The sequence below is a fragment of the Artemia franciscana genome, chromosome 18 (genome assembly GCF_032884065.1).
Source record: "Artemia franciscana chromosome 18, ASM3288406v1, whole genome shotgun sequence".
In the NCBI taxonomy this organism is placed as follows: domain Eukaryota; kingdom Metazoa; phylum Arthropoda; class Branchiopoda; order Anostraca; family Artemiidae; genus Artemia; species Artemia franciscana.
In genome coordinates, this window is record NC_088880.1 from 10,255,204 (window position 1) to 10,282,175 (window position 26,972).

General features: G+C 34.0%; 1 protein-coding gene across 2 annotated transcripts; it reads left to right on the plus strand.

Moving 5' to 3' along the window:
- On the plus strand, nt 1-26,771 carry LOC136038590 (uncharacterized). Of its 2 annotated transcripts, none has more exons than XM_065721787.1 (5): nt 1-91; nt 9,101-9,275; nt 13,694-13,896; nt 16,857-17,036; nt 24,739-26,771. In XM_065721787.1, the coding sequence occupies exons 2-5, from the start codon at nt 9,161-9,163 to the stop codon at nt 26,482-26,484; spliced, it is 2,244 nt and encodes a 747-aa protein (XP_065577859.1). In that variant the 5' UTR covers nt 1-91; nt 9,101-9,160; the 3' UTR covers nt 26,485-26,771. The 2 variants fall into 2 exon arrangements, with proteins under 2 accessions (XP_065577859.1, XP_065577858.1); XM_065721786.1 differs by having other exon boundaries at nt 14-109.
- Nucleotides 26,772-26,972: the final 201 nt, after the last annotated feature.

A 26,972-nucleotide genomic window follows, 5' to 3' on the forward strand; every position in this document is an offset into this window, starting at 1 on the left:
AATAAAGATAGCGCTAAAATCGATGGCAGCTTTAAAATGCTTGAAAAAAGCTAAAAATAATCAGTATTGAGGAAAAATATCATTGACGAAGGTGTGCACTTAGTCACATGTAATAAGTTGTTTTTTGGACAAATCTCTAGGATAGAAGTTATCCCATGTAGGCTATTGAAGTAATTTATTAAGTAGTCTTGTTCAAAAAAACTCATGAATGTAGGAACTATCCTGTCTGCAGCCTGAGGTAGGCCTAGGTACCAAGAACACTCTCATGTGTCCACCTTCAAATATTCTCCCCTATAGCAATTTTAGGTCTTTTGGACTTAATTAGTTTTTCTGTCTATTCAATAAGTCTTTAAAAATCACCTAGGCTCTAGGCAATGTTAAACAAGTAGCCTACAGAGAACAGTGTCAAATTCCACTCTTTGGATCAGCATTAGCCTATTTATAGAACAGAAGCACATAAATCCTTACAGGTGTGTAATCTGTAATTAATTCTTGAGCTAATAGATGAACATGCTGCCTGAGGTGTCTTGTAATGCCCTTTTTACTATAGGGTAAGATCCTCAGAACTCAGTAAGTACATATTCTTAGACAAATAGTTTACCTTGATTGAAATGCATTTTTCCTAAATATTGAGAACAGGGTCAAATCTTGAACATGATGCTTATACATTTAGACATCTGGGATTGTTTAATAGGCCTAGCCTAGTTAATATATACTATTTGGGATTTTCTGTACACAATTGTGATAAACTTGATAAAATTCTAGTTGATTGACTTCTTGCTATCTCAAAAAGGGCTTAGGTTAGGAAAAGGAAACCTTCAGGGATGGGTCTACAGGCTAAAGTATGTCCCAGGAAGGTTTTTTAAAGTACCCACCTCTACTCCTCCCTCTAGAGGTTCCTGAAATTTGCCTACATGACAGGTCTATACATATTGAAATTTTGACAAAACAACATTTAACCTTGATTTTCAGTTACTAGTTGCTTTTTCTCTGCCTTTGGTCCTAAAAATGCAATTCCTGTTATTTGAGTAGAATTTTGAGCCATATCAATGTTTTTTTTTTCATAATATAGGAAATGTATTTGCATATCTTTAAAACCTTATAAAATAGAATTGAGCATAGTTATGAAGCTGAAAACAATTTTGTTGTACTTCAGTTAAGCAGAAGATCTATTTTGCAAGGTTTCACTTTTATAACACATATTTTTAAAGGTCATCAAAGGTCAGGGCCCTCTAGAGGGAGAAGGAGTAGAGGTAGTTGCTTCAAAATACATTCCTGGGACATACTTTAGTCTGTAGATTCATCCCTGAAAGTTTCATTTTCCTAACCTAAACCCTTTCTGAGATAGCAAGAAGTCAATTAACTAGAATTTTACCTTAAACCTATGTCTTCCAACCTTAGATGTAGAGAATAGGCTTGCTAGGCTACTCCTATAACCTATCTTAAATTGCAGCTTTGAGCAATCTAAGGATTTCTCCTTGTAGAGCCATAGAGTTCATAATTTGAGTTGAATTCAGGATTAATATAGCCTAGCTTGGTTAAATATTATTATGTTGCTTCAAAACACTTGCCTAAGATTAAACCTGTCCAATATCTGTCTACAATTTTTGCAAACTTTTGTGTATGGCCTAGAAATATATCTGCTCCTATTAAGCAGCCTAAGGTTGTTTCTACAAGGGTAGTAATCAGTGGCTTGGATTCACTGAAATGTACAGATGAGCATAAGTGTTTTTTTTTTTACAAAATCTAGTTGAGGGAAATTGTTTTTGTTGTATCAATTTTTCTTATAGAAGTAGGCTACCAAAGAAAAGTAGTTTTCAGTAAATTTAGAGATGATCTTGTAGATTACAAAGAGACAAAGTGAACACAAATTCAATGCCTTTTTTAAGCTCTTTCCAAATATGATAATCGTTGTGAAACGAACCCAATTTGAAGCCCTTAAATGGACTCTAAAGTGACATTTAGTTCCAACAGTCCTATTCAAATCACTTCAATAGATTGGTTCTCATGTGTCATATGAAGTCAACTCAGCTGATCTGTTTTCACAGAGAATACATGACACATCATGAGATGCTAAAAAGCAAAAAATATATTTTTATGACTATATATAAGACCATTAGAGGGATAGGAGTATGATTATCAGGGTAACAACCAGCGGTGTATTTAGGATTTCTGTTCAGGGGGGGGGGAGCAGACTTAAAATTACTTTTCCAACAAGAATCAGAGAGAAATTGAAGCCGAACTTAGTCATGGGTGCTAATAAGCAGTTGGCTTTTGCTATTAGACCTGAATTCAACTGGTTGTCAAACAATAACCTAATGCTCAAACAACAGTAGGGAAAGAAAAGTGATAACAGAAAAAGTGACTTCAGAAAAGTGATAACACTATCATGGTTGTCATCCCACTGTGTGTTGCAAAGTGAAGGAGCTTTTGTTTTTTTTTTGGATAGTATCCATATTAGATTTGGTTTAAGTTCAGTCTGGAAGCCTTCACCAGGACAAGATTTAATCATGTGAAGCACAACATGTAAATAGCAATTAGATACTTCTTACATATCTCTACTTGAATGCCCTTGTATAATCTGGACATGTTACCACCTCCATCAAAACCAATTCCAGCTACATTGTTCATGTTTAATCCAAACTCTAAGCAGATTCTAATTATCTGTTTAGTTCAAAAAGTGGGGGGGGGGATCAAAGCCTCTGTAAATAGAGGGACAAGAACACAACTTTTGTTGTCTAGAAATCCATTCTTGTAAGCCTTCTTTGTATTGCTTCTGTTTACCATTCTTGTATTTTTGAAGTTGATATTAAAGTAAACTTTTCAGTTAGAATTTAGTTGAAACAAAGTATTTAAACTATAGAGGTTGCCATGTAGACTAACAATGTTAGCCTACTAACAGTATTCCCCTTGATGTTCCCTGAATATTTTTGTTACGGGGTGGTTTTGTTGAAATAATAGGTTTGGGGTGTGATTTTATCTTAAGGGGGGTTTGCGTTGAGGTGCTTGGGACTTTTCTGAAGTCTTAATAGCTTAATGTGGACATAGGATATGGGAGCTAAATTGTTAATAGAGCAAAACAGCTTTATATATAATCCCCAGTAACCTGGGAGACAGAACCATCTCAATGATGTTCGAGGTCTCCTGAAACAAATGTAGATTCCCTTGGGACCGTACCTGAAGACTAGAGGAACTGTACCTGATGCCCTAATGCATAGACAAAAGATGATTAAACACAATAAGGTTTATTTACTTACAATATACAACTATTGACAAAATAGCTTCAATGACTTATTGCATGAAAAGGTGAACATGAGCAATTGATCTAATGCATTCGAATCTCTCCTTAAAACTCCTATTCGCCCTTGCGTTGGGCTCATATATCCAACGCGCGATTTCTCTAAAAAACACTCGCCGGACAGGCTTGGTGACCTGTGGAAGTTGACCTCCACTACTATTGGTAATATTTAATCATGTGACTAGTCCTGCATCCAAAAGTTGTTTTTATGGCAAGGATTTCCCTTTTGGTTTTGAGTTGAAAAACCCAGGGGTCAGAATAACTGGTTACTTAACTTGTTAAGTAACATTTAACTTATCTAAATGCACATAGTCCAACTGCGTTGGACTATGCAGACTGTTAAATTTAGCAACTGTTAAATTCTAAATGATTTTATTCAAACCTTTTTCTAATTGAAATTTACTAAAGGGGTGTGACTGAGAAATTTAGTCCTGAATTTAAGAGTTCCCAGAAGAGTATGGATGAGAGATTTGGTCCTATATTTGAGGATTTCTAAGGGGGTGTGAATGAGGGATTTGGTCCTGAATTTTATAGAGGGGAGGGCGCTGGTCTATATGTTACATTTTAACTTCATATGCTTAGTAATAGTTGTAATAGCAGTGAAGTTGTAGTAGCAGTAATAGTAATAGGCTAATAGTAGAAGTGTCAATATGATGTTTTGATACCCTTCCATTGCATGTTTTAATTTAGTTGATCTTCCACCTCAACACTTACGCTACTAAAATTTTCATCAGTAGTAGTTGTAATAGAAGTAGTAATGAGAACAGCTGTACTAGAAGTAGCAGAAGTAGTAGCATGCACATGTTTCCTTTTGGTCAATTTATCTTCCTGTTTAACCACTCTCTGAAAATCTAAACTTAACTTTCTAATCAATTCCTGAGATACACCCCTATGACAACCTACGTGAACATAGCTTGTTTTGATTTGGTTCAAATTTCCCCTCTATGTTCTTCCCTTTTTTCACCTGCATATCCTTGGTCTTATATGGTATTATAATAATACTTTTATGGTACTAGTAGTGAGTAATATTAGTAGTTTCCTCTCAACATTTCCTCAAATTTTTGCTTCAATATCCTCAGTCTTGGTAATACCTGCTTCAGAAGTAGTAGTTGTAGTAGCAGGAGAAAATCGCTTACAGTCAATTGATCTTCCCTTTTAAGCATTCTCTAGAAGTTCCAATTTAATACCTTAATCTATTCCTGAGAACAGCCCTTTTGATAATCTGCATGCACATGGTGTGTTTAGATTTATTTCAAAATTTCCCTTTGTATTCTGAAGATTTCACCTCTGTACCCTTAGTCTTAATACTACTAGTAAATTTTACTGAATATTAGTTTTTAATCAATTTGTTTGGGGGGATTGATGGAAGTTGGATGGGGCTGGTTGTCCTCCAATCACCTTTGGCTCTTAAAAAGAGTACTTGAGCTTTTAATTTCCAATTGAATAAGCTCCTTTCAAAGTTCCTACAACAATTGCTTCTATACAGAGTACCTTGGTCAGAAGAAGAAAATGAATAATACATAGTGCCCACTTTGTTCTTTACTTAGGCAGCACAACATGACTGAGAAATGAAACAAGGTTAAGCCAAGTACTAATTCATGCTCTATTATATTAATGTATGGCTATTTTGAAAAATTAAGCATGTGATAAGTGGATTTTACTGATTTTGAATGGAATTAGCACTTTGAGGCACCAACAGAAAAGAGAAAAACAACAAATTTTTTGGTCACAAAAATGGAATAAAAGTGCAAAATTGCAAAAACTATAACTGGCCCAATAGTGAACCACAAAACTAAAATATTGACTAAATAGAAAGTTCATAATAAAATATATGAAACACAATGAAACAGAGACTTGTAAAATAAATATCATAAACATTTGTAACTGTGGAAATGGTGCTATGACAGGGACTAGACAACCTGTAAAATTGCACATTGGTGGTTGTTTTTGGGTTAGTTTTACCCTCATATTGCAGATGAAACCAGACAAGCCAAGGCAAACTCTGTATTTGGACAACTTTTGAGAGCAGTATTCCTCAAACTACAAATTAATTGGTAAAATTAATCCCAATAACCAATACTATATGTAAGCAATTGGAAAAGTTTATACCTTGCAGCCCTTCCTCTGGGGACTGTGGGGGGTTAAGTCATCCTCAACAACAAAGTTATCAGATTTTTTGACTATGCTGAACAAAATGGCTATCTCAAAATTTTGATCAGGTGACTTTGGGAAAAAATATGAGCGTGGGAGGGGGCCTAGTTGCACTCCAATTTTTTTAGTCACTTAAAAAGGGCACTAGAACTTTTAATTTCCGTTAGAATGAACTCTCTCGCAACATTCTAGGACCACTGGGTTGATACAATCACCCTGGAAAAAAAACAACAACCAAAGCTCAAATTTGCACTGCTACAGTCTCAAGCATCATGCTCAACACCTCTCACATGGCAGATAACATGGGCATAGCTCGGAAAGGCCAACACTTTTGAAACCGCGTTAAGCTAAAGGCTACGAATTGCATGACATGGTTCACAACACTGAGATACATATGATTTTCAAGCTGGTGAATATCTGCTCAATTAGAAGCTCGTTCCTTAAGGGGGTATGACCACCAAATCTACCACTCACTAACAACCCCAACAATTAGTATCAGGGATATCAATTCTATAAAGATGGCCTGCAACATCCTTGAGTGAGACCACACACTAGATGGTCCGAAGTAGTAAGTCAAGGTCTCTTAAACCCAAATACTGACTAAAATGATACCCCATTCTTACTTAAACAGTTTGTGGTAACAAACTGTAAGTAAGGAGTGACCTGGCTCAATAGTAATCAAAACTCTAAAAAACGGAATTTAGATACCAATAGATACATCAAAAGAATCGGATTTTAATGCTGATTTTAAATATATAAGTTTTGTCAAGTTTAGTCTTAGCCTTACTCATCAGAAGTTATGAGCCTGAGAAAATTTGCCTTATTTTCGAAATAAGGGGGAAACTCCCCCTAAAAGTCTGGAATACTAATGAAAATCACACCATCAGATTCAGTGTATCAGAGAACCCTGCCATAGAGGTTTCAAGCTCCTATCTGCAAAAATGTGGAATTTTGTATTTTTTGTCAAAAGAAAGATCAAGTGAAAGTAAGCAGCAACATTAAAACTTAACACGAACAGAAACTATTGCTAATATTAGTGGCTTTGTCCCCTCCTAAATACCTTGCTTTTTACACTATAGTATTTTTAGTAATTTCAAAAGAGCTATTTATTCTAATTAAACGGCCTGTGTGATTCAGGGTCATTCTTAAAGAATTGGAAGAAAATTCGAACTTTGGTGTAAAGAGCGAGGTGTTGACGAGGGTGCGAACTCCCCTCATATACGTAATAAAAATACACGAATATAGAAGTTCATTATGTAAGCAAATTTGTAAGCTACACATATTTATCACTAATAAAAACGTTCCTAAATAAAATTAGAAGTTCTAGTGGCCAAACCAAAAAATTGGAGGCCAACTAGGCACCCTCCCCCACCTCTTTTTTCTCAACATTTCTGATCAAAACTTTGAGAAAGCCATTTCGCAAAAAAAAGCAAATATCAATGTGCAAATTCCGTTTTAATTATTCATGTACACTGAGCCAAACTCAAATCTTCATTAATTCAAAACGTTCAGAAATTAAATAAAAAAATAGTTTTTTTAAGTGGAAGGGGCTGTCCCCTCCTCTATGTCTCGGTCTTTACGCTAAAGTTTTTATTGTTTTAAAAAGTACAGTTGTGAGAAAGAGTCAAACTTTAGTGTAAAGAGCAGGGCGTTGAGGAGGGGACAGCCCCTTTCATATACAGAATAATTTCTTTTCGTTTTAAGTTTTAATGTCGCTCCTTACCTTCAGTAAAAAAAACTTGTTTTTTCTATTGAACAGGGCCACATAGAGAAAATCGCAATGCTGTTACCTTTATCTCTATGCTGGTTACCTTGCTTAAAAAACAGTATTAAGACAAGTAAGTCAAAGTTTTGTGTTAAAAAATTGACCCAAAATTTAAAAGAAGGATGACGAAATCTCAAACTGTATGCCGCAGAATAAGAAAATTTATTGGGTGATTTTAAAGTGGTTTCTTCCAAGAATTTACACAATGATAAAGACTTGCTGAAAATCACTCTTGTTTTTTTTTTCTCACTGTGTTTTTTTTTATCTTCGTTTCTGATAGACATAATTGGTGCTTGAATATGGCTTCTTTCTGAAAAGTGACACCCTGCTCTTTTATGCCCCCAAAAAGGTAATTTAAGCAATAAAACTAACGTTTTTGCTCTGGAGTAAGATTAATCAAAATTAATACAGATTAATCAAGTTTTTTCTTTAATTTTGGAAGGCAAGGAATAGCAATCATGAAAGGCACAACGACTATACATTTACACCTCTTTTAATAGCTAATACTTTTTGGGCTTTTTACTTGGTCAAAATCAATACTTTTAAAGTGGGCCAAATTAATTTGTTTTACCTTAACTTAGCTAATAGGCAATTATTGGGCTTTTCACTTGCCCCAAATTAGACAACTATACAAATACCTATTTTTTAACTTAGCTAATAGGCTAATAGCTAATACTTTTTAGGGCTTTTTACTTGCTCAAAATCAATACTTTTACAGTGGGCTAAATTAAATTGTTTAACCTTAACTTAGCTAATATGTAATTATTGGGCTTTTCACTTGCCCCAAATTAGACAACTATACAAATACTTATTTTTTAACTTAGCTAATAGGCTAATAGCTAATACTTTTTAGGGCTTTTTTCTTGCTCAAAATCAATACTTTTACAGTGGGCTAAATTAAATTGTTTTACCTTAACTTAGCTAATAGACAATTATTGGGCTTTTCACTTGCCCCAAATTAGACAACTATACAAATACTTATTTTTTAACATAGCTAATAGGCTAATAGCTAATACTTTTTGGGCTTTTTACTTGCTCAAAATCAATACTTTTACAGTGGGCTAAAATAAATTGTTTTACCTTAACTTAGCTAATAGGCAATTATTGGGCTTTTCACTTGCCCCAAATTAGACAATTATACAAATATTTATTTTTTAACTTAGAGAGTAGGCTAATAGCTAATAGCTAGTACTTTTGGGCTTTTTACTTGCTCAAAATCAATACTTTTACATTGGGCTAAATTAAATTGTTTTACCTTAACTTAGCTAATAGGCAATATTGGGCTTTTCACTTACCCCGAATTAGACAACTATACAAATACTTATTTTTTAACTTAGCCTAATAGGCTAATAGCTAACACTTTTTGGGCTTTTTACTTGCTCAAAATCAATACTTTTAAAGTGGGCCAAATTAATTTGTTTCACCTTAACTTAGCTAATAGGCAATTATTGGGCTTTTCACTTGCCCCAAATTAGACAACTATACAAATACTTATTTTTTAACTTAACTAATAGGCGAATAACTAATAGCTAATAATTTTTGGACTTTTCACTCGCCCCAAATCAATACTTTTACAGGGGGCTAAATTTTTTTTTTTTTTATTGTAACTTAGCTAATAGGCAGTTTCTGGGGTTTTCACTTACCCCAAATCAATACTTTTACAGTGGGCTAAATTATTTTTTTTGGCAGTATACAAGGTAGTTTTTTTATTTTTTATTACATGATTTTCATTTAAGGGAACTCTCTTCAGCCTTCTTAGACCACCTCTGGGGAAAAGAAGGGGCGGACTGATTAGTATTAATGGAGAAATAAATTATTCCTAGACCCCAATCTTTATTGTAAAAGAATCAGACTGTTGTTTTTATAAAGAGTGATATTATTTCTAGGAGTGATTCCATCTGCTATGATATAACAAATTTTTGACTTTCTTGCTTCTGGTACAGAAAATGAATTTTATGGACAATGTTCAGAAGCTATGGATCCAAATTGATCATCTTCATGTTGCTCTTATGGATATGGAAGAAAGCCCACTGAAGCTAGATTACAAAAGAAGACTAGAAGGTAATTAAAGGACTAAATATTTGATTTAAAAAAAATACTAGAGGGTAGCTAAAGGGCTAAATGTTAGTGGGTTTACTGGCTACTAATGGCTTAGGAGCTGAAGGCTAAATCTTAGTTAATTTAAGGACTTAGTATTAGATTGTTAAGAAAGACTAAAAGGTAACTATTGGGCTAAATGTTAGCAAGCTAAAGATTTGTGGTTAAGGGCTACTAATGGTCAAGGAGCTGAAGGGCAAATCCTACGAAATTAAAATACTAAATAATGTGTTAAACACTAGAAGGCAATTTACGCAGTAAGAAGAAGTGAACAGGAACCAAGAGTAATAGAAAAGAGTGATGCAACTCTATAGATAATGAATAATGTTAACATATCCCAATAAATTTGCTTCAATAAGGATGAACTTGATATTTAGGTAGGGATTGGTATGTCCTAAGAGCAAGGCTTTTCCAAAGAGGCTCCTTAAAGAACGTTAACATTGTATCCTTAAGATTCATCTTATTTCAGACCCTAATTCTTTTCATTAGAACATTTACAAGAATATATTGTTAGATATCCACCAAATTAAGTGAAAATTAAGAACTAGTGTCCCAGACATGGTTTATCTTGGTCAATACCAAAAAAATTAGCTAATTGTAATATTTCATGAAACAGCCATAATTGGTACATGGCGGTTATTGGCACATAGTGGTACTTGGTATTAGGAGCTTGATATTTTTGATATGAACATGATATTAAGGATGGACATCATTGCGGTATACTAATTTTGGACAATAAAAAAGGAGAGTAAGGCGTGGTTTTGTTAATTGTATTTATGATGAATAAGAACATGGGAGGAGAAGAAACAGAATCCAAGATGTCTCCCAAATATGAGATACGTGGCCTACTTGAGATTTAATATCTCCTTGGCCCCCTAAAAATCTAGTTAATTTTTTTTTTAGATTTTAGTTTAAAATTTTAGTTTAGCTTGAATTTTATCCCAATTCTTTAAGAATAACCCCTGAATCACAAAGCCTGTAGAATTAATAGTTGAAATTACTATAAATACTTTAGCGTAAAGAGCAAAGTATTGAGGAGGAGACGACCCCCTTATATACGTAATAATTTTTGTTCGTTTTGAGTTTTTATGCTACTCCTTACTTCCAGTTGAAAAAAAATTATTTGTTTTCTCATTGTTTTTTTTTTAATAAAAAAAAAAAACAAAATTTACTTCTAGCTAGAAAATCCTGCACCCCCTTCATGGAAATTCTCTTCCCTCATGATAAATTCCTCTATGAAAAGATCCTCCCATGTAAACCCATCCTTGTTTCCACAACACCCTCTTGTTGCCATTTATGCTACTCACAGATTTAGGATCTTGTTGGCCCCCAAAAAATCTATTTAATTTTTTTTTAGATTTTAGTTTAAAAACTCATTTGGGTCTTGAATTTGTGCTTTCAAAAGAATATTGTAGAAAAAATTGTCAATAGAAAATAGAAACATTTTGGCTACCGGATGCTAAATAAGTTTTAAAAGCCAGTTGCATTAGAATCCATACTAATCCCTGGTTCCTACTGCTGTTATTTCGCGCAAAATCGTGCGACATGCGACAAATGACACAAATCATGCGCCAAATGACGCAAAACCATCCGTTTTGCTGCAATGTCGGGTGCGTTGAGTAATTTCAACTCATATGACAAATTGCATGCGTTGTTCTGATTTAAAAAACAATAAATCATAACCAAAGTCATGGAGCTGATTGAAAAGCTAATTTTGGCTGATTTGAATTCTTTTAGAGTTTGTCGCAGCGATGTAAAAGTCTGCGCTTTTTTGTGAATCCGATTCTGTCGTACGTCTATTCCGCCAGAAAAAAATCGTGTTGGGATTGACGCAGCAATGGGAATCAGGGGTAAATACACTTAACTATATTGTCTAAAATTATGGTCGAAGATACAAGCTGAAATACTTAAAAAATTAGGACAGCTTTGTCAACAGATGACAGAAAACATAAAAAAAGATCTACTCACTGTATCAAGTGTTCCCTTTTCTTTTAGCAATGCAGCAGTGGCTACTAACCTATAATTTTTTGAGTCCCCTGAGTCGTCTAAAAAATTCGTTGAGCGTGTTTGCTGCGCCTTCCTAGTTTTACTGAGCATAGATGTCAGAGCGTTTTTATAGCTTATCAGTTCGGTAGTAAATCTATCAGGATTATGTATATATTGCCTGAGCATCATGTTTCTGTGCTCAATAATGGTAAGTAATCCTAGGGTGATCCATGGCTTTTTTGGTGTTTCATACCGACCAGAACGTCTGGTCGAGAACAGGATAAGGGTAAAGGACAGGTATAGTCAAGAACAGACACGAAATTAACAATTGGTTTATTAACAGATGAAGTATTATCTACGCAATGTAAATAACCGCTATGTACAAATTATGGCTGTTTCATGAAATATTACTATTAGCTAATTTTTTAGTATTGGCCAAAATAAATAAACTATGTCTGGGGCACTAGTTTTTAATTTTCATTTAGTTTGGTGGATATCTAACAATATATTCTTGTAAGTGTTCTAATGAGAGGAATTAGGGTCTGAAACAAAATGAATCTCAAGGATAATAATTTAACATTTTTAAGGAGCCTCTTTTGAAAAGCCTTGCTCTTAGGGCATGTCAATCCCCACTCTTCCTCTTTCTGTGCAGGTAAGCATATGAAGGTTTTTTTTTTGCTATTTTTTTTCTAGAATCACAAAAACGGAAACAGTATTATGTTTTTACTTACCAATGTTTTGTTGTTCTTGTTTTTCCAAAAGACATGGTACAGGTCAAAATTAAAATTTTGAAAGGATAATTTATTGTCCATTGTATATTTTTCCAAAATTTTGTATTGTTTTTATATCTTATAGGCCTTACTATTTTCCTGGATGATTTGTAAAAACTGCAGCGTTTCTTTGTTTTCGAAAAATTTCTCAAATTTAAAGTTCTAAGAAGTGTAAAATCTATGCACTTAATTTGTTGACTTTAGGTCATTTTCAGTCCAAGTTCTTCACTGAACTACAAAAAATATGACATTTGAATTTTGAGTAGCTTTATATCTAACCCAACGCATATCAAAATTCGACTATTTGAATTAAATTTTTATCATTTTCCTGTAAAAATTTAAATTAGTTTTCCGAAAATAAATGTTTCATGGCCATGTCCGAGTTTGTTGCAATATATAATGTGTGGCAACTTTGCCAAAAAAAGAAACAAGTTGCAAAGCTTGTTATTAAGATTTTTGTATATTCTAAGCAGCTGAATAAAATATTATTTGGAAAATATCGCGGGGATCTCTTTAACATCCACAAGCACTCCCGAATTAACTAATTCCTTAAATTCATAAAATTAAACGTAATTCATACTTGTTCATTTTGCTTCTATAAAAATTTATTTTCCATAGTCTCCCCTTAAAGAAGTGAAACACCTTGCCAAAATAAATTTCTGGCCATACTGATTCGTCTTAGTATCTGGGCCTAGGCAGGTTGACCCCTCATTCCTATTAAGCCTGAACACATTACCAAAATTCAATATAGATTTTCAGTAAAAGAAAGAACAAATAAACAAATTTACTATTTCGCCACAAATCTTCTGCTTTAGCCTATTAATTTTTTAAAAGAAAATTGTTTGTTCTCGCAAAACTTTATATGAAATGGTCATGAAATTTATTTTCAGTTTTATTCTTCTGTCCGTAAAAGAGGTTCTGACACTCGTCCTCATCATTTGAATTTGCAGGTCAATTGTCCTTAGCTGATGGAGACAATCAGTGTTACAATTGTTCATTGTCTAATATTGATAGCTGCTCAATTAGAGACTAATGTTAATTTTGGGTTGAACCAGTTGTGTTCTGAGGCACAAATTTCTTGGGAGACATGAATGGGCCTTGGATCAATTTTGTTTGCTCCCATCCCTTCACCTTTGTTCAAACAATTAAACTCGTAGTTCGAATTTTCTCAAAAAAGGAAGCAATCTCACACTTCATTCTTTCGAGAATTGGGCCCCGGGACTTCTTCTGTCCCTTTCCTTCCCTGTCACTCTGCCCCTTCTCTGGATGGTTCTGGAAGGACCTTTATATAAACCATGTTGGTGTTATGCCAATGGGTCTACCAGACATACGGTATCTTATTTGTATTGAAGATATACTTCTCTTCAGAATATGTTATAAATTCTTTATGTTTCTGCTATTATAACAAAAATTGGAATAGTTTTTATATAAGGGCTCATTGTTGTAATTCCTGTTTGGGACGGGCTTTTATAGGAGTTTTTGGTGAGAAAGGCGGAAAAACAAACGAAAGCAGTGTACTTTTGGTCCAGTGAAAGAGGGGCAGGGCCCTTACGACTAGTATTGGGGGACACTCATCCCGTGATTTTAGATATTCCTTATGAGATTAATGCCCAGAGCTTTTTTTAGGATGTATGAAAGACTACCTATCTTCAGTACCATTGGAAAGAAGATTCTATTTTCCTGCTACAAACAACGTATTATATGAGACAATACTGAAAAAAGAAGAGGAGTTCAACCCTGTTCGAACAGCGCAGGCGTGGGATGCGTTGAATACATATGCGTCCAATTTGCTCACTCAGTTTTGGAGAAGAGAGTTCCGAGAGCTAAGGGTGAGCGGGGGTCTAACAATTACAGTTGAATGGGAAGTTTATCACTTAACCAGAGAGGATGCATCCACAGCTAATTATAAAACTTCAATAGAAATAAGTATATAGATAAATAATACTTAATAAATACACATAATAATCATCACCAATGTAACAGCACAAACAAAGAAATAAACATACACCATAAAAAAAAATTAATCAGAACTAAATTCAGTATTAAAATTATGAATATATATATATATATATATATATATATATATATATATATATATATATATATATATATATATGTATATATATATATATATATATATATATATATATATATATATATATATATATATATATATATATATATATATATATATATATATATATATATATATATATATATATATATATATATATATATATATATATATATATATATATATGTATATATATATATATTGAATAAGTTTCCATACTCAGAAACTTAGGTGCTTCAAAATTTTGAGGAGGTAAAACCTTCGAACTAAGATTAGAATATTTTAGGCCAGGGTAATGACAGTGGTCAATTGTGGCTCAGAAACTTAGGTGCTTCAAAATTTTGAGGAGGTAAAGCTTTCGAACTAAGATTAGAATATTTTTGACCAGGGTAATGACAATGGTCAATTATGGCTGTGAAATTTAGGTGATTAAAAAATTTGGGGAAGATATACTAGGTATTTTCAGAAGAATTTTCTAAGTATTGTTGCAGGTGAGAAAAAAACCCTGAGAAAAAATTTGGCTAGGTCTTAGTTTCTTGGGCAACTATGAAAGAAGCTTCAACATGGCCGATATATACTTATATCGGTATCGTACCGGTGCAGTATCGATATGTCGGTATCGGAACCTTATAGTAGAAATAAGAAATTAAGAGTAAAAAGTTGATGATGGAATAATTTAATAGATGTTAGGTTGCTGGAAATCGTGATTGTTTGCATCCATGTGGTGCCAAATGAAAAGCTGGCTATCGTAGAATTGGGTAGGCTCAGTGGACTTGAAACTTTGTTAGAGAGAAAGGGTAACCCTTTGAATGGATTAGTAAGAAAGAGGAGCGTGCGAGGCTGTTTATCAAAGAAATATGCACACATAAACCTAATGTCCATTTTTGGTAAATTTGATTTTGTTTCTCAGAAGCAATGCGAAGAAAAAGTAAAACAGAGACAAAATTTATTTTAGGTTTATGTATTAGCTATGAAGCCATAGTTCTTGTTATAATTATATGATTATAAAATTCTATTGTATAATAATATAATATATATGCTATTATTATATACTATTATATAATTATAAAATTCTCGGGGTAGCAGTGACAAATGGTCGTTTCGATGACTTATTGAGAAATGCTTGGAACCGGGGAGATTAATATCAATATTTCTTTTTACCAACTCTTAGAGGCCTAAGAAAACCTTTACAAACGAATGCCCATTAAAAAGTCTTATGGTCAAGCAGTCCATTTTCAAGACTTTGATTTAAAGCCAAGCTAGCACATGACAAGACCTAAGAAGAAGGTCATTGGCAGAACCGTTCCTTGGGTTGGTGGTGCCCAGGGAAAGATTAATTACAGCACCTCCTTTCGTCTCAAGTATAAGCGAGAAACCTGAATCAAAGTGAAAAATAATGATCATAGTAGTCAAGCCCCCCTCCCCCTTTGAACGGCTCTGACCATCATTAAGGAAATATACGCAATTCCTGCAAATATTATGCTAGTATACAACATCGACCTTGAGAAGGAAGCAATCTAGAACATAACAACTTAAGAAAGGGAAGAAGTCTAAAATAAAAAGGGCTAAAAAGAAAAGCTCAAAACAATGTATACTATTGATACTCCTTGATCAACCTAGCAAGTAGAAAATATCACAACTGAATAATTCTATAATGACATCTGTTTCTATAATCACTTCTATGATCACTATTGATTCTATAATCACTTCTATAATGACATCTGTTTCTCTAAGCAATTTCTGTTGTTTCTGTGTTGTTATTTAGTTTTGTTGTCATTCTGTTTTGCTTTTTTTTTCTTTGGTTTTGTTAGGACATTGTATTACAACCCCCTTCTTCAAAAGAGGCTTATGGCTTTTTATACCTGGCATGAGTAAAAACGAAAATTATCATGTCTTTTGTAGTAGATTATTAAGAAAGGAAAAAGGAATATTCATTCTAGTTAGTTTCCCTCTGTCTTTCGAAAAAAATTCCCTATTGAATTTTTTCTTTATGGTGTTGACACATTTTTGGATGCTCAAAGGTCCCATTCATTGACCAAAGAGTTGGCAACCCTGATCAGCAGCTGATTGTCGAGTATCCCAACAATCAACAGGATGATATCCCCGTTGTTTTTTAGTCAGGCTGTTGAAGAAATGTATGCTAGTGGGGATATGCAAAAATTTAGCAATAAAAGTGAAATTTTAAAACAAAGGAAAATAAAGATTCTATTTGCATGTCAATAATCAACTAAAGGGATAAATATAACAGTGTAGAATAGCCTAATGGTCTACCTGAAAAGATGTTTTTGTAGCTAAGTCAATTAGCATAAATTAAGTGTTTGTCTTTTGCTAAAGCAACAAGGAAAGTTGCACCTTTAGAGCTTTCCACTTTTCATGCTGATATATTTTCTTTACTTATTTTCTACTGATTTTCACACACGTTCCTTATTTTCAAACTTGGTGCCTGCTAAGCGTAAAACTACTTAGTTGCATATGGAGGTTTTTTTCATTAAAAATTGGGATTTTCCTCATTTTTTTAAGCCGTATTTGATTATTTAAGTTTCCACTTAACCAGTTTAAAGAATCAGACTCAAATTTTAATGTCCTTGGAGTTTTAATTATATTGTGGTTATAAAATAGTTGTTATTATGGTTTCTTCAAACATCTAGCTTAAAATTCTTTCGTTTGTTTGAAATTGGCTAGACTATATTCTTTAATGACAAATCTACGTTTTAGTTATATTGCGGTGCGTTCAAACATCAAATTGAAGGTCATCTGATTGGTGCAGTTCAAGTGTTGAATCTTCTGGGTTACCGAAATATCTCTGGCTTAAGATTAATTCTGGAAGGTCCAGTTGACCCAGATAGGGTAGCCAGAGTTGCAAGAGACTGTCTCCTTGCCAAAACGGAATGTGAGGTTAGTAGACCTTAGAAAGGGCTAGAAATCATTCCATTTTAGGATTTAAGTATTTTTGTGATTTTGGTAGTGTTATATCATTTTCTTATTCGTGATCCTTTTGGATAAATTTAGCTTTACTTTGGTCTCATTAACTGAGTTGTTTTTTTTAGCTTATTAGGTTAGCATGAATGTTTTATTTACTTTTGTACTATTATGAATGCAGCTGAGAATGCAAAGATTTTTTTTCTCAGAGAATTAAAGTTAATTAGAAAAAAATATCTATTATAAAATCTTAACAAATTAGACCAAAATGTTTAACATAAACGGCTCTTGATTTTCCCCCGTATTTACAGAATTCTGGAAAATTAGCTAGCACTTTACTGAAAACCAAGCTTTCTTGAGTTTTTTAGATTTGAAATCGTGTCCTAAAATTCATTGATTTTGTGATCTGCAAAAGACTTTTGAGAGCTTTACAAATTATTATGTTTATATTTATCTTCTGTTGCGTCGGTTTAATGTCTTTAGTAAAGTATTGTTTTTCAAATTCTACAAATATAGAGAAACATTACGAGCCAATTTGTTTCAAACAGTTTGTCAACAATATGTCAGTTTGTCAATAATATGTTTGTCATAATATCCTTGTCAATAACAGTTGGTCAATAATCTGTCGTGCACGTTCTTCTATAGCCTTTGCCGTGTTCCTTAGGACAAGGGCTACCAAAATAATCCAAATAGGCCCAACTGGGTTACCCATGTAAAGTTACGAGGGTAATCTGGCATTCTACCTTGGCTAATTTTACTCATCAAAAGCTACGAACCTGAACAAATTTGCCTGATTTTCGGAAGTTACGCGAAATACCCCAAAAAAGTCATGCCACCTTAAAGAAAATCACATCATAAAATTAGCGTATCAGAAAATCCTACAGCAGTGGTTTCAAACTCCTTTATAAAATAATGTTGAATTTTGTATTTTTATCAGAAGAAAAATCACACATGTGTCTTAATTTGTTTGTTTTTCCCGAGCGTGATCTTATCGAACAAATGGTCCTAAATATAGTTCTGCTCTGCTCAGCTTTAATACATATTATGCTGCTGTTGTAAACTTTAAAAATGTTTTTATTCAAATCTATACCGTTAGCCCTATTACGGTGCTAGTTGTACTCAGCCTGAAAAAAGACATATTTAAGTACCAAAAATTCAGATAAACATTTTCAGCCAGCAAATAAGTCTTTTTTTATAGTGAAAAAAAAATATTCTTACAACTTTATTTATAAAGCTTGTTCACATTTACCGGAATCGGAAGAAGTGTACCGAGATATTGCATTAAAACTTGCTTACGCGCTGCAAGATAGCAGACATTTAAGACAGTTCATTTAATTTCTAAAAAAGAAATAAACAAATAATTTGCTAATTTTGACAGCCAATTTAAGACAAAACATATCCTGATTGTGGTCTTAAGACTAACTACTATGAATTCACCGGATAGTTTTTTTATTCCTTCGAATTTAAAAAAAGAGACTTTCAACTTAGTAGTAGTATTAATTTAATAGTAGTATTAATTTATTATCCAAAAGAAATAACAGAGACAAAATCAATCAGTAGCATACCAAAAGCGTCGCTTGCGAGGGTGTGCTGCTAACAAAAAAGAACAAAAATTAGAAGAGAAAAAAAAAATAATAAAAACAAAGAACAAAAAAAAAAATAAAAGAAGAAAACAGTGAGTTAATCTGTAATAAGCAGAAGGGTGAAACCGTGTACCGAGAAAAAAAACTTACATAAATAATTCATACACAATAAAACAACATAATATCATGATCCCGAAGCGAAAAAAAAAACCAATAAACAATTATTGCCAATAATAAATCCATCAATCTCAATCTATTTCAAAGGTATACCTACGAAGCAATCCCACATGCAGCTCAGTTTTGAATTGATTAATAGGCAATTCTTTGGTACTTGGAAAAAGCTTATTCCACAGCTTAGCCCCTCTATAAATAACTGAAAAAGCATTCCTACTTAAAACTAGGTGAGGAACCTCAATATCTCCACTTGTTCGAGTTCTGTGACCATGAACATTAGATCTTTCCCGAAAAATTCCTGTAAAACATTCTGGAACACACCCATAATAGTACTTATACATAAAAACCAGTGTATAAAAATCACGCAATCCGGCTGCAGGCATTATATTAATCATACTGTACATTGACCTGACCGAATCCCGGTTCCCTATTCCACAAAATGATCTGATGGCAATATTCTGCAGTACGCGGATTGGGCGAAGTATTGAGGGGAATATCCCAAGCCATACAGACGAACAATACAAAATATACGGATGTATCAGAGAAAAATATAAAAACTGTAAAACATTTGAAGGAAAAAAGTGTTTCAGTTTACGGATTTCCGCGATAGTATTCTACTTATAGCTTCTACATGGTACTTAAGTGATAAAATTTCATCAATAATAATACCAATAATAATCCCAAGGTACTTAACGGAACTTGATCTCTTAACAATTCCCTTGGGTGAAGCTATTTCCGCAATCCAAGGATAATAATTTGGGGATCGTGAAAAGATAACAAAATTTGACTTATTTATATTTAGGTCAAGTCGGTTTATCTTCAATCAAAGACATGTAGTAATCGTTGCTGCATTAATTGTTGAGGTAAGTTGTTGTTCAGTTGAAGCAACACACATCCATGTCGCATCATCAGCAAATGAGGGTGTAGTGATGCTGGATCCCGAAGGTGCAGGATCAACTAGATCCCTAATTCTAGAAGTATTTGCAACAGCATTTGGCAGATCATTAATAAAAAAAAAGAGTAGGACCTAACACAGCCCTTGGGGGTACCAAATTTAACAGGACTCTTACTTGAAGAAAATCCATTAATGTGAACATGCTGCTCTCTATTTCGGAGGTAATCGCAAAGCTAAAGTAGCCTCTCTTAGCCCATAAAATTCACATTTTCGAAGTAGTAATTGGTGTCCTACAGTGTCAAATGCCTTAATCAAATCAAGTAACAGACCAGCTACTCTATGCTTATTGTCAAGAGCTCCAATGATTATCGAAGTTGTATATGACAATGCCATCTGTGCGGTTCTCCCCTTCCTGAAGCCAAATTGAATTGGATTTAAAAGCTTATGCAGTTCCAAATGATCATAAACTCTAGTGTTAATACACTTTTTAGCACACGAGAAATAACTGGTAAGACCGAGATAGGCCGATAATTTCCAAGATCATTCTTATTACCACCTTTAAAAACAGGGGTAATCTTAGCAATTTTCAAGCAATCAGGAAACGTTCCCTGTTTCAAGCACAAATTAATGAGGGAAGTGAGAACATCAGCAACATAAGGAAACGCTATTTTTAACACCAGAAGATTGATTGAATCACTACCTGCCGATGTATATTTCATCCCAAAGATAATTTTCTCTACTTCATCACGAGAGAAGGGTTTCATATACATAGAAATATCAATTGGAGTCTTCATAAAAAAACTCCAAGGGAGGATCATCATCAGAAGATACAATACGGGAAGATAAATCTGCGCCAATAGTAGCAAAATGTTTAGAAACAGCATCACATATCTCTTCTGGTTTCGTCGTTGGCAGGTTATTCTGAATTACTACTTCATCGGGAATAATAGAGTTTTCTGTCGATACACTTTTAATTATTTTCTATGTTTTTGCAGGGTTACCACAAGTCTCAGTAAATTTATTTACGAATTTTTTTTTTTACATTTCTCAGTAATTTATTCAGGGCTTTCCTATAATTTTTATAAATTCTTAAGCAAATCGGATCATTCCCGTTATTTAAGGAATTCTTATAAAGTTGATCTCTTTCATTAATACAACGCAACTAGTCAGTTGACATCCACGGTTTCTTAGGATTATTTTCCCTTGATCTCGAATGAACCATTATACATGTTTTTGTCACTAACAAAATCAGTTTATTACAAATCTTTGAAAACTCGTATTTATATCATCTGCAAGATCGACCAAATTATTCCAATCGACTTATGCAATTGCCTGCTTAAAGTTTTGAAGGTTACTCTGGCTAAACACATGCATTGGACTCTTATGAATTATTGGTGCTGGCTTTTGGGGAATACAGATCAAATCTTGTTGAAATCCCAAAATGATCTGATACGTCAGTAATAATAACTCTTGGAGCTGAAAAAAAAACAGATTTGAAAAAAAAATATTGTCAATAAGCTTCGATGATGAGGTGGTTACTCCTGTGCATATATTTATAGTTAGAAATAGACCGTAGGACATACAAAGCTGCTATAAATCCACAGAAACACTCGTATCAAGCTCAGAAAGGTCAATATTAAAATCCCAGAGCATCATAAATGGATGTGAACCAGTTGCTAGTTTCTCCAGCTGTTTATCCAGAAGATCCATAAAGATGGGTATGGAGCCAGATGGAGGCCTATACAATATAATAACAAATGCATTTTTAGGTTTCAGCCTGAGCTGAAGAATAAATGATTCAAAAACCATTTCCTGATATACTACTAAGTCATTTCTTACCAAAACCTCAATATCGCTTCGAATATATGAACCGTTTCCTCCATGTTGTCTAAACTGTCGATTCCTATTGTACAATTTATATTCTGGAATATTTAAAAGAACGGAGTTATGGTCATTCAGCCAGGTTTCAGTAAGACTGATAACATGATAAACCGAAAAATCATATATTTCATTTAAAAAATTAAACCAAGAATTTAGCCCTTGGCAATTAAGATGGAAAACATTGAGGCCTCTCGCTCACCATACTCAGATTGAATTCCATCTTTAAACAAATATTTGGAACTAATAGAATTATAAGGCCCTGTTACCCCAATGTCACAACTCCGATGCAGCTGCTCCGTAAATACACCCCCAAAATCTACATTCGAAGCTTCCAGAGTATTAAGACGGCTAATGCTTCGGGAATCACGATCATAATTATCCATTGTCATTAAATTAAAAAAAAATCTCGGTACATGGTTTCAATAAAAATAACCAACAGACACAAAAAAGAAAAAGAAATTGAAAAACAAAAATTATCCACTTCAAAACACAAAAAAGAAAAAGAACAGGCGATGAAAATATTGCCTGTAACCCGTTCATGTATAAAGCTCAAGCTCCTAACGCAACGGCTAACAACTTAGTAATAAACAAAAACCCCAACATCATAATATCACTTAAAAACTAACTTAACAAAACTTCAATAAGACTTAATCAACCAAAATACACAAATTATGGTATCAACAGACCCTTTGTATTGTACCAAAGCACTTTAGCTACAGTGCTGTTTTTTTATACAAATAACAGGGGGTAAGGTAGGGGGTATTCAGCATTCAGTTCCTTTATCCACTAGGCATTTACGGATACCCAGGAGTTCCTTGCGCACAATACGCACACGAGGCGTAACATCATCACCAATAAAAACATTCTTATAAATGTTGAACTGTTTCCCTTTAAGTTTTTTTCGCATTTTTCAAAAGGAAAATCGAACCTGTGTAGTGTCCACTTTAATTTTAACAAACTTTTTAGAACACTGAACAACACTAAAAGACGGCAAATTTCCGCTATCAAATGACAATCCATGCACCAACACATCCGAAATCAGAGACTCGGCATCCTCGATAGGTACTTCATTTAAGTCCCAAAATAATAAGTTGCACATTTTATTGCGATTTTCTTCAATAAAGATTGGCTGACTACTGAATTCATTTCTTCATTACATTTATTAATTATCTCCGATTGACCCTCCACAATATTCTTCAAAACCAGAAGTTCAGATTTAACTGTTGCAAGTTCATTCTCAAGCACATTATTTTTATTTTCTATCGATGTAACACGATTGGTCTCTGCGCTTATATCGGCACTTAAAGTAAGGAACAGCATTAGAACTTGGAACGAACAGAAATTATTCTGTGTATGTGGGGAACTGCCCCTTCTTCATCCCTCGCTCTCTACACTAAAGTCTTGAAATTCTTTAGAAATATTTCTTTTCAAATTCTATGGTCCCTGTGTTTCAAGAGTTGTTCTTAAAGAAATGAGACAAAAAGTCAAACTTTAGCTTAAAGAGCTACGCGGAATAATTTCCGTTTGTTTTAATGTTGCTCTTTTCTTTCAGATGAAAAAATGTGTTTTTGTATTTAATTTCTGGCCATTTTTCAAATCACGTCGGGAGACCCTTGTAAAAATTTTCCCTGGAAACTTCTCCCCCAGAAAATTCTCCCTGTGAAAAATACCCCCCCCCCCTGCAGAAAGTACCCCTAAAAAGTGGTATATTTCCCAATAACAAATACTATATGCAAACAATGGGCAAACTCTGTAACTTACAGTCCTTTTCCTAGGGGCTGCGGGTAGTCATTTCGTCTCCAGAGGCATAGTTATTCGACCTTTCAACTAGGTGGAATCAAATGACTACCTCAAAATTTGATCGGCTGTCTTTGGGGAAAAAGGGACATGGGAGGGGGGCTATTTGCCGTCTAATATTTATTTCACCTAAAAAGGGCACTAAAATATTTATTTCCGTTCGAGTTCAAATTTTTTGAAAAAAGCCCTCTTGGTCGTTTTAGGACCATTGTTTTGATATAATCATCCCTGAAAAAAAAAAACACGTATCCGGCGTCTTTCTTATAGCAAAAATACAAAATTCCACATTTTTCTTTTTAGATAGGAGCTGGGAACCTCTACAGTGGGGTTCTTCGATATCCTGAATCTGATGGTGCGATTTCATCTCTTGACTTTTCGGCCGTCCCCCCCGTTTATTGAAAATAAGAAAATTTTTCATAGACTTGTAGCTTTTACATTAAACTTAATGAATTTTATATATCCTATCGAAATCAACTTAAAAATCCAGTTCTTTAATATATTGATTTTTATCAAATGTCCAGTTTTTAGAGTTTGGGTTTCTATTGGGTAGAGTTGCTCCTTATTTACAGTTCGTTATCTCAAACTGTTTGAAAAGAAAGAAGATTTTCACGATTGAACATTGTATTTCTATATTTTTGTATAGCCTCAATTGTAATATAGAAGATTGATTGGAATAGGCAAAAAAAAGTGTAATTCAAAAGACATTGAACAGCTTTTATTTCAAAGGATCTGATGTGTAAGCCTTTTATGCAACCTAAATATCTTTAGGATCATTAGTTTTTGGATACATGTTTATAGTTTAGGTGAAGCTGTACACGAATGGGCTAATAGTTCATTTCAAGTAATTTTTCAATTAGACAATGTTATTTTTTCTTTCCCATTTTTTTTTCAAATTTGCCCTTTAACTCGATTCATTTGAAGTAATTTTTTAATTAGACAAGGTTACTTTTTCTTTCCCAATTTTTGTCTTTTTTTTCAAATTTGCCCTTAACTTGATTCATTTCAAGTAATTTTTCAATTAGACAAGGTTACTTTTTCTTTCCAAATTTTTCTTTTCAAATTTGCCCTTTAACTTGCAATGGAAGAACTGAGAACTATGCTATTAATCTTTCGTGTCGTCTCTACCAATTCAGTTAATTTTCTCATTTGTTCGATTATGGATATATTTATTTTATAAATTTTTGAGTATAATTTTTACACTTGTCTTTTAGAAATATCAAATTTTAGGTGTACTTATTATATAGGTGTACCTGTAAGAAACTAAACAGCAATCTGAAGTCAAAATTTAGGCTGAAAATAAATGTTAAAAATACAAGTTTTCTTTTTATTCACACAGTTTTCTTTTTAGATTCTCCGTTATATTTGGGAAGGTGTATCTTCTAAGTACTCCATATCATGGGAAGAAATTGCTAATTTTCGTCGTGACTATATTTCAACACCTGAACAAGCCATGAGAACAATTCTTTACCGCAGAAGAGAAGAAGAATATTATAAGAAATATGGGCCGCCTATTCACTGTCCTAGTGGTCAAACTCTCACAATGCCCTATCCCGAAACTGTCACCCACTACCCAAATCTCGCACCTCCTTTTAACCAATACCCATACCCCCAACCAATCAAAGATATAAGCCGACAACATTCTCTACCCTGTCAATCAGAATACCTTCAACCTGCTCCTTCACATAGATCTGTGAAGGGGAGAAACGTCCCTTATGATCAGAATATGAATGAGAATAAATACCACTTATTGGATAGCACAGTTGAGGATACAGGAATCAAGTCGCCTTTAATTCCGTTAACTGTTTTACAAATGCAGGATGATGTCAAAACAACTGATGAACAGCTGAGTCTGTTGTCAGTTACCGAACGTCCTAAAAAGGGTGAAACTACACCAAGTACATGCTCTTTACAATATTCTGGAGGGAATACAATATGGGACTATGTTTATCGAGATTTAGAAAATCAAGGGTATTCGAAGGATTTGGGTGAACGTGGTAATATTCTTGACAATGCAGATGGTAAGGATGCATCGTTTGATGAAGTAGACAGCGTTAAGCAACATAGTCGATGGCAGAATAATTCTGAATTAGCGTTAAGACGAAACGAACGGATGACAAATCGACTATTACAACCGAGTTCGCTGCCGAAAGACTTTGACCATAAAGAATCGTTTTTGAATTCAAAAGTTGACTGCTCAACTAACAGAGAATTATATATAAACGGAGAAGAGGATTCTGGCGGTCGCAACCATCGAGTTAGTTCACGAGAATTACATACGGATAAGTTCAAAGTAGGCTATAGAGATGATAATAGACCTAAATTAAGAGAAGGTGCACTGCGTGATGCAGAGAAGAGCTCAGCTAACAGAGAGTTATATTTGAATGGAAAAGAAAGTCACGATGATCATCTTCAGCGAATGAGTCCTCAAAAGGGGCAGACTGATATGTCAACATTTTTATATAAAGACGAAAACAGATCACGACAGACCAATGATGGTGATGACTATTCTAGTAAAATGAATGGGATTCGAAAGGAAGAAAGTGAAATAGAAAAAAGACTTAAGGAAGACCTTGAAAACTTTCATTGCTCAACTCAAAATCGAAAGTATCTTAATACTGGCAAACCGCGGTCATCTTCAGCCAATGCAGTAAATGAAATTAGAAGAGAAAACCAGCTTTCTCATATGAAAGACGTTGATTCTGACAAACTACGATCGTCTTCAAATAATGCATCAAATGAAAAGCGGAGAGAAAACCAGCATTCTGACATGAAAGAACTCGAACCTGACCGACATCGATCATCTTCAAACAACGCAGCAAATGAAAAAAGGCGAGATAATCCTCAACCTGATTTAAAGGAGTTTGACCCATTGAAGCCTAAAAAATGGGAATGTCAGTTTTGCACATATATAAACAAAGCTTTATTAAATGTCTGTGATATGTGTGGAAAATCTAGAAATTTGAGACCAGAATCAGTGCCATGTCTTGTAAGTGGTGGCAAAGAATGCTGGAAGTGTACTCTAGTCAATGACACAGACGGAGGAATCTGTGTTGCGTGTGGGGCAAGTCTTGTGGGTTCACCTACTTATATTTAATGCACTTCGTTATAATAGGTTGAAGTAGGACCATCATGTGCAGTGTTTTCTCTCCCCTTTCCCTATAAAAATAGGGAAACCACAAGTTTCCCTCTTTCCCTCTCCCCAGATCCAAATCTCCTCCCCCCAAATCAAAACCCCCTCATCCCTTCCTAAAGGTAATTGGCAGGGCTTTAAGGTTAAATAGATTGTATTAGTAAATTAAAAATTTACACTTGCTTACTTTCATAATGCTAGTTCTGGCAGACTAAAAAGTAGCAGAATGTATAATTATTAAGAGGTTTAAATTAGTTTTTTCAAGGCGTTCATTCAAAAGTTTTGAGTAAAACATCTTCTTTCGATATTTATTTCCGTTCTTAAAACAAATTCCTGGCTGAGCTTACTGGCTGATCAACGTTTACGACCTAAAACTATAGTTCCAAATTTGTCACCTGGACTGAGATCGTGGTTGCTGCAACCTAGTAAAGAACTAACCTCGGCCCATAGTA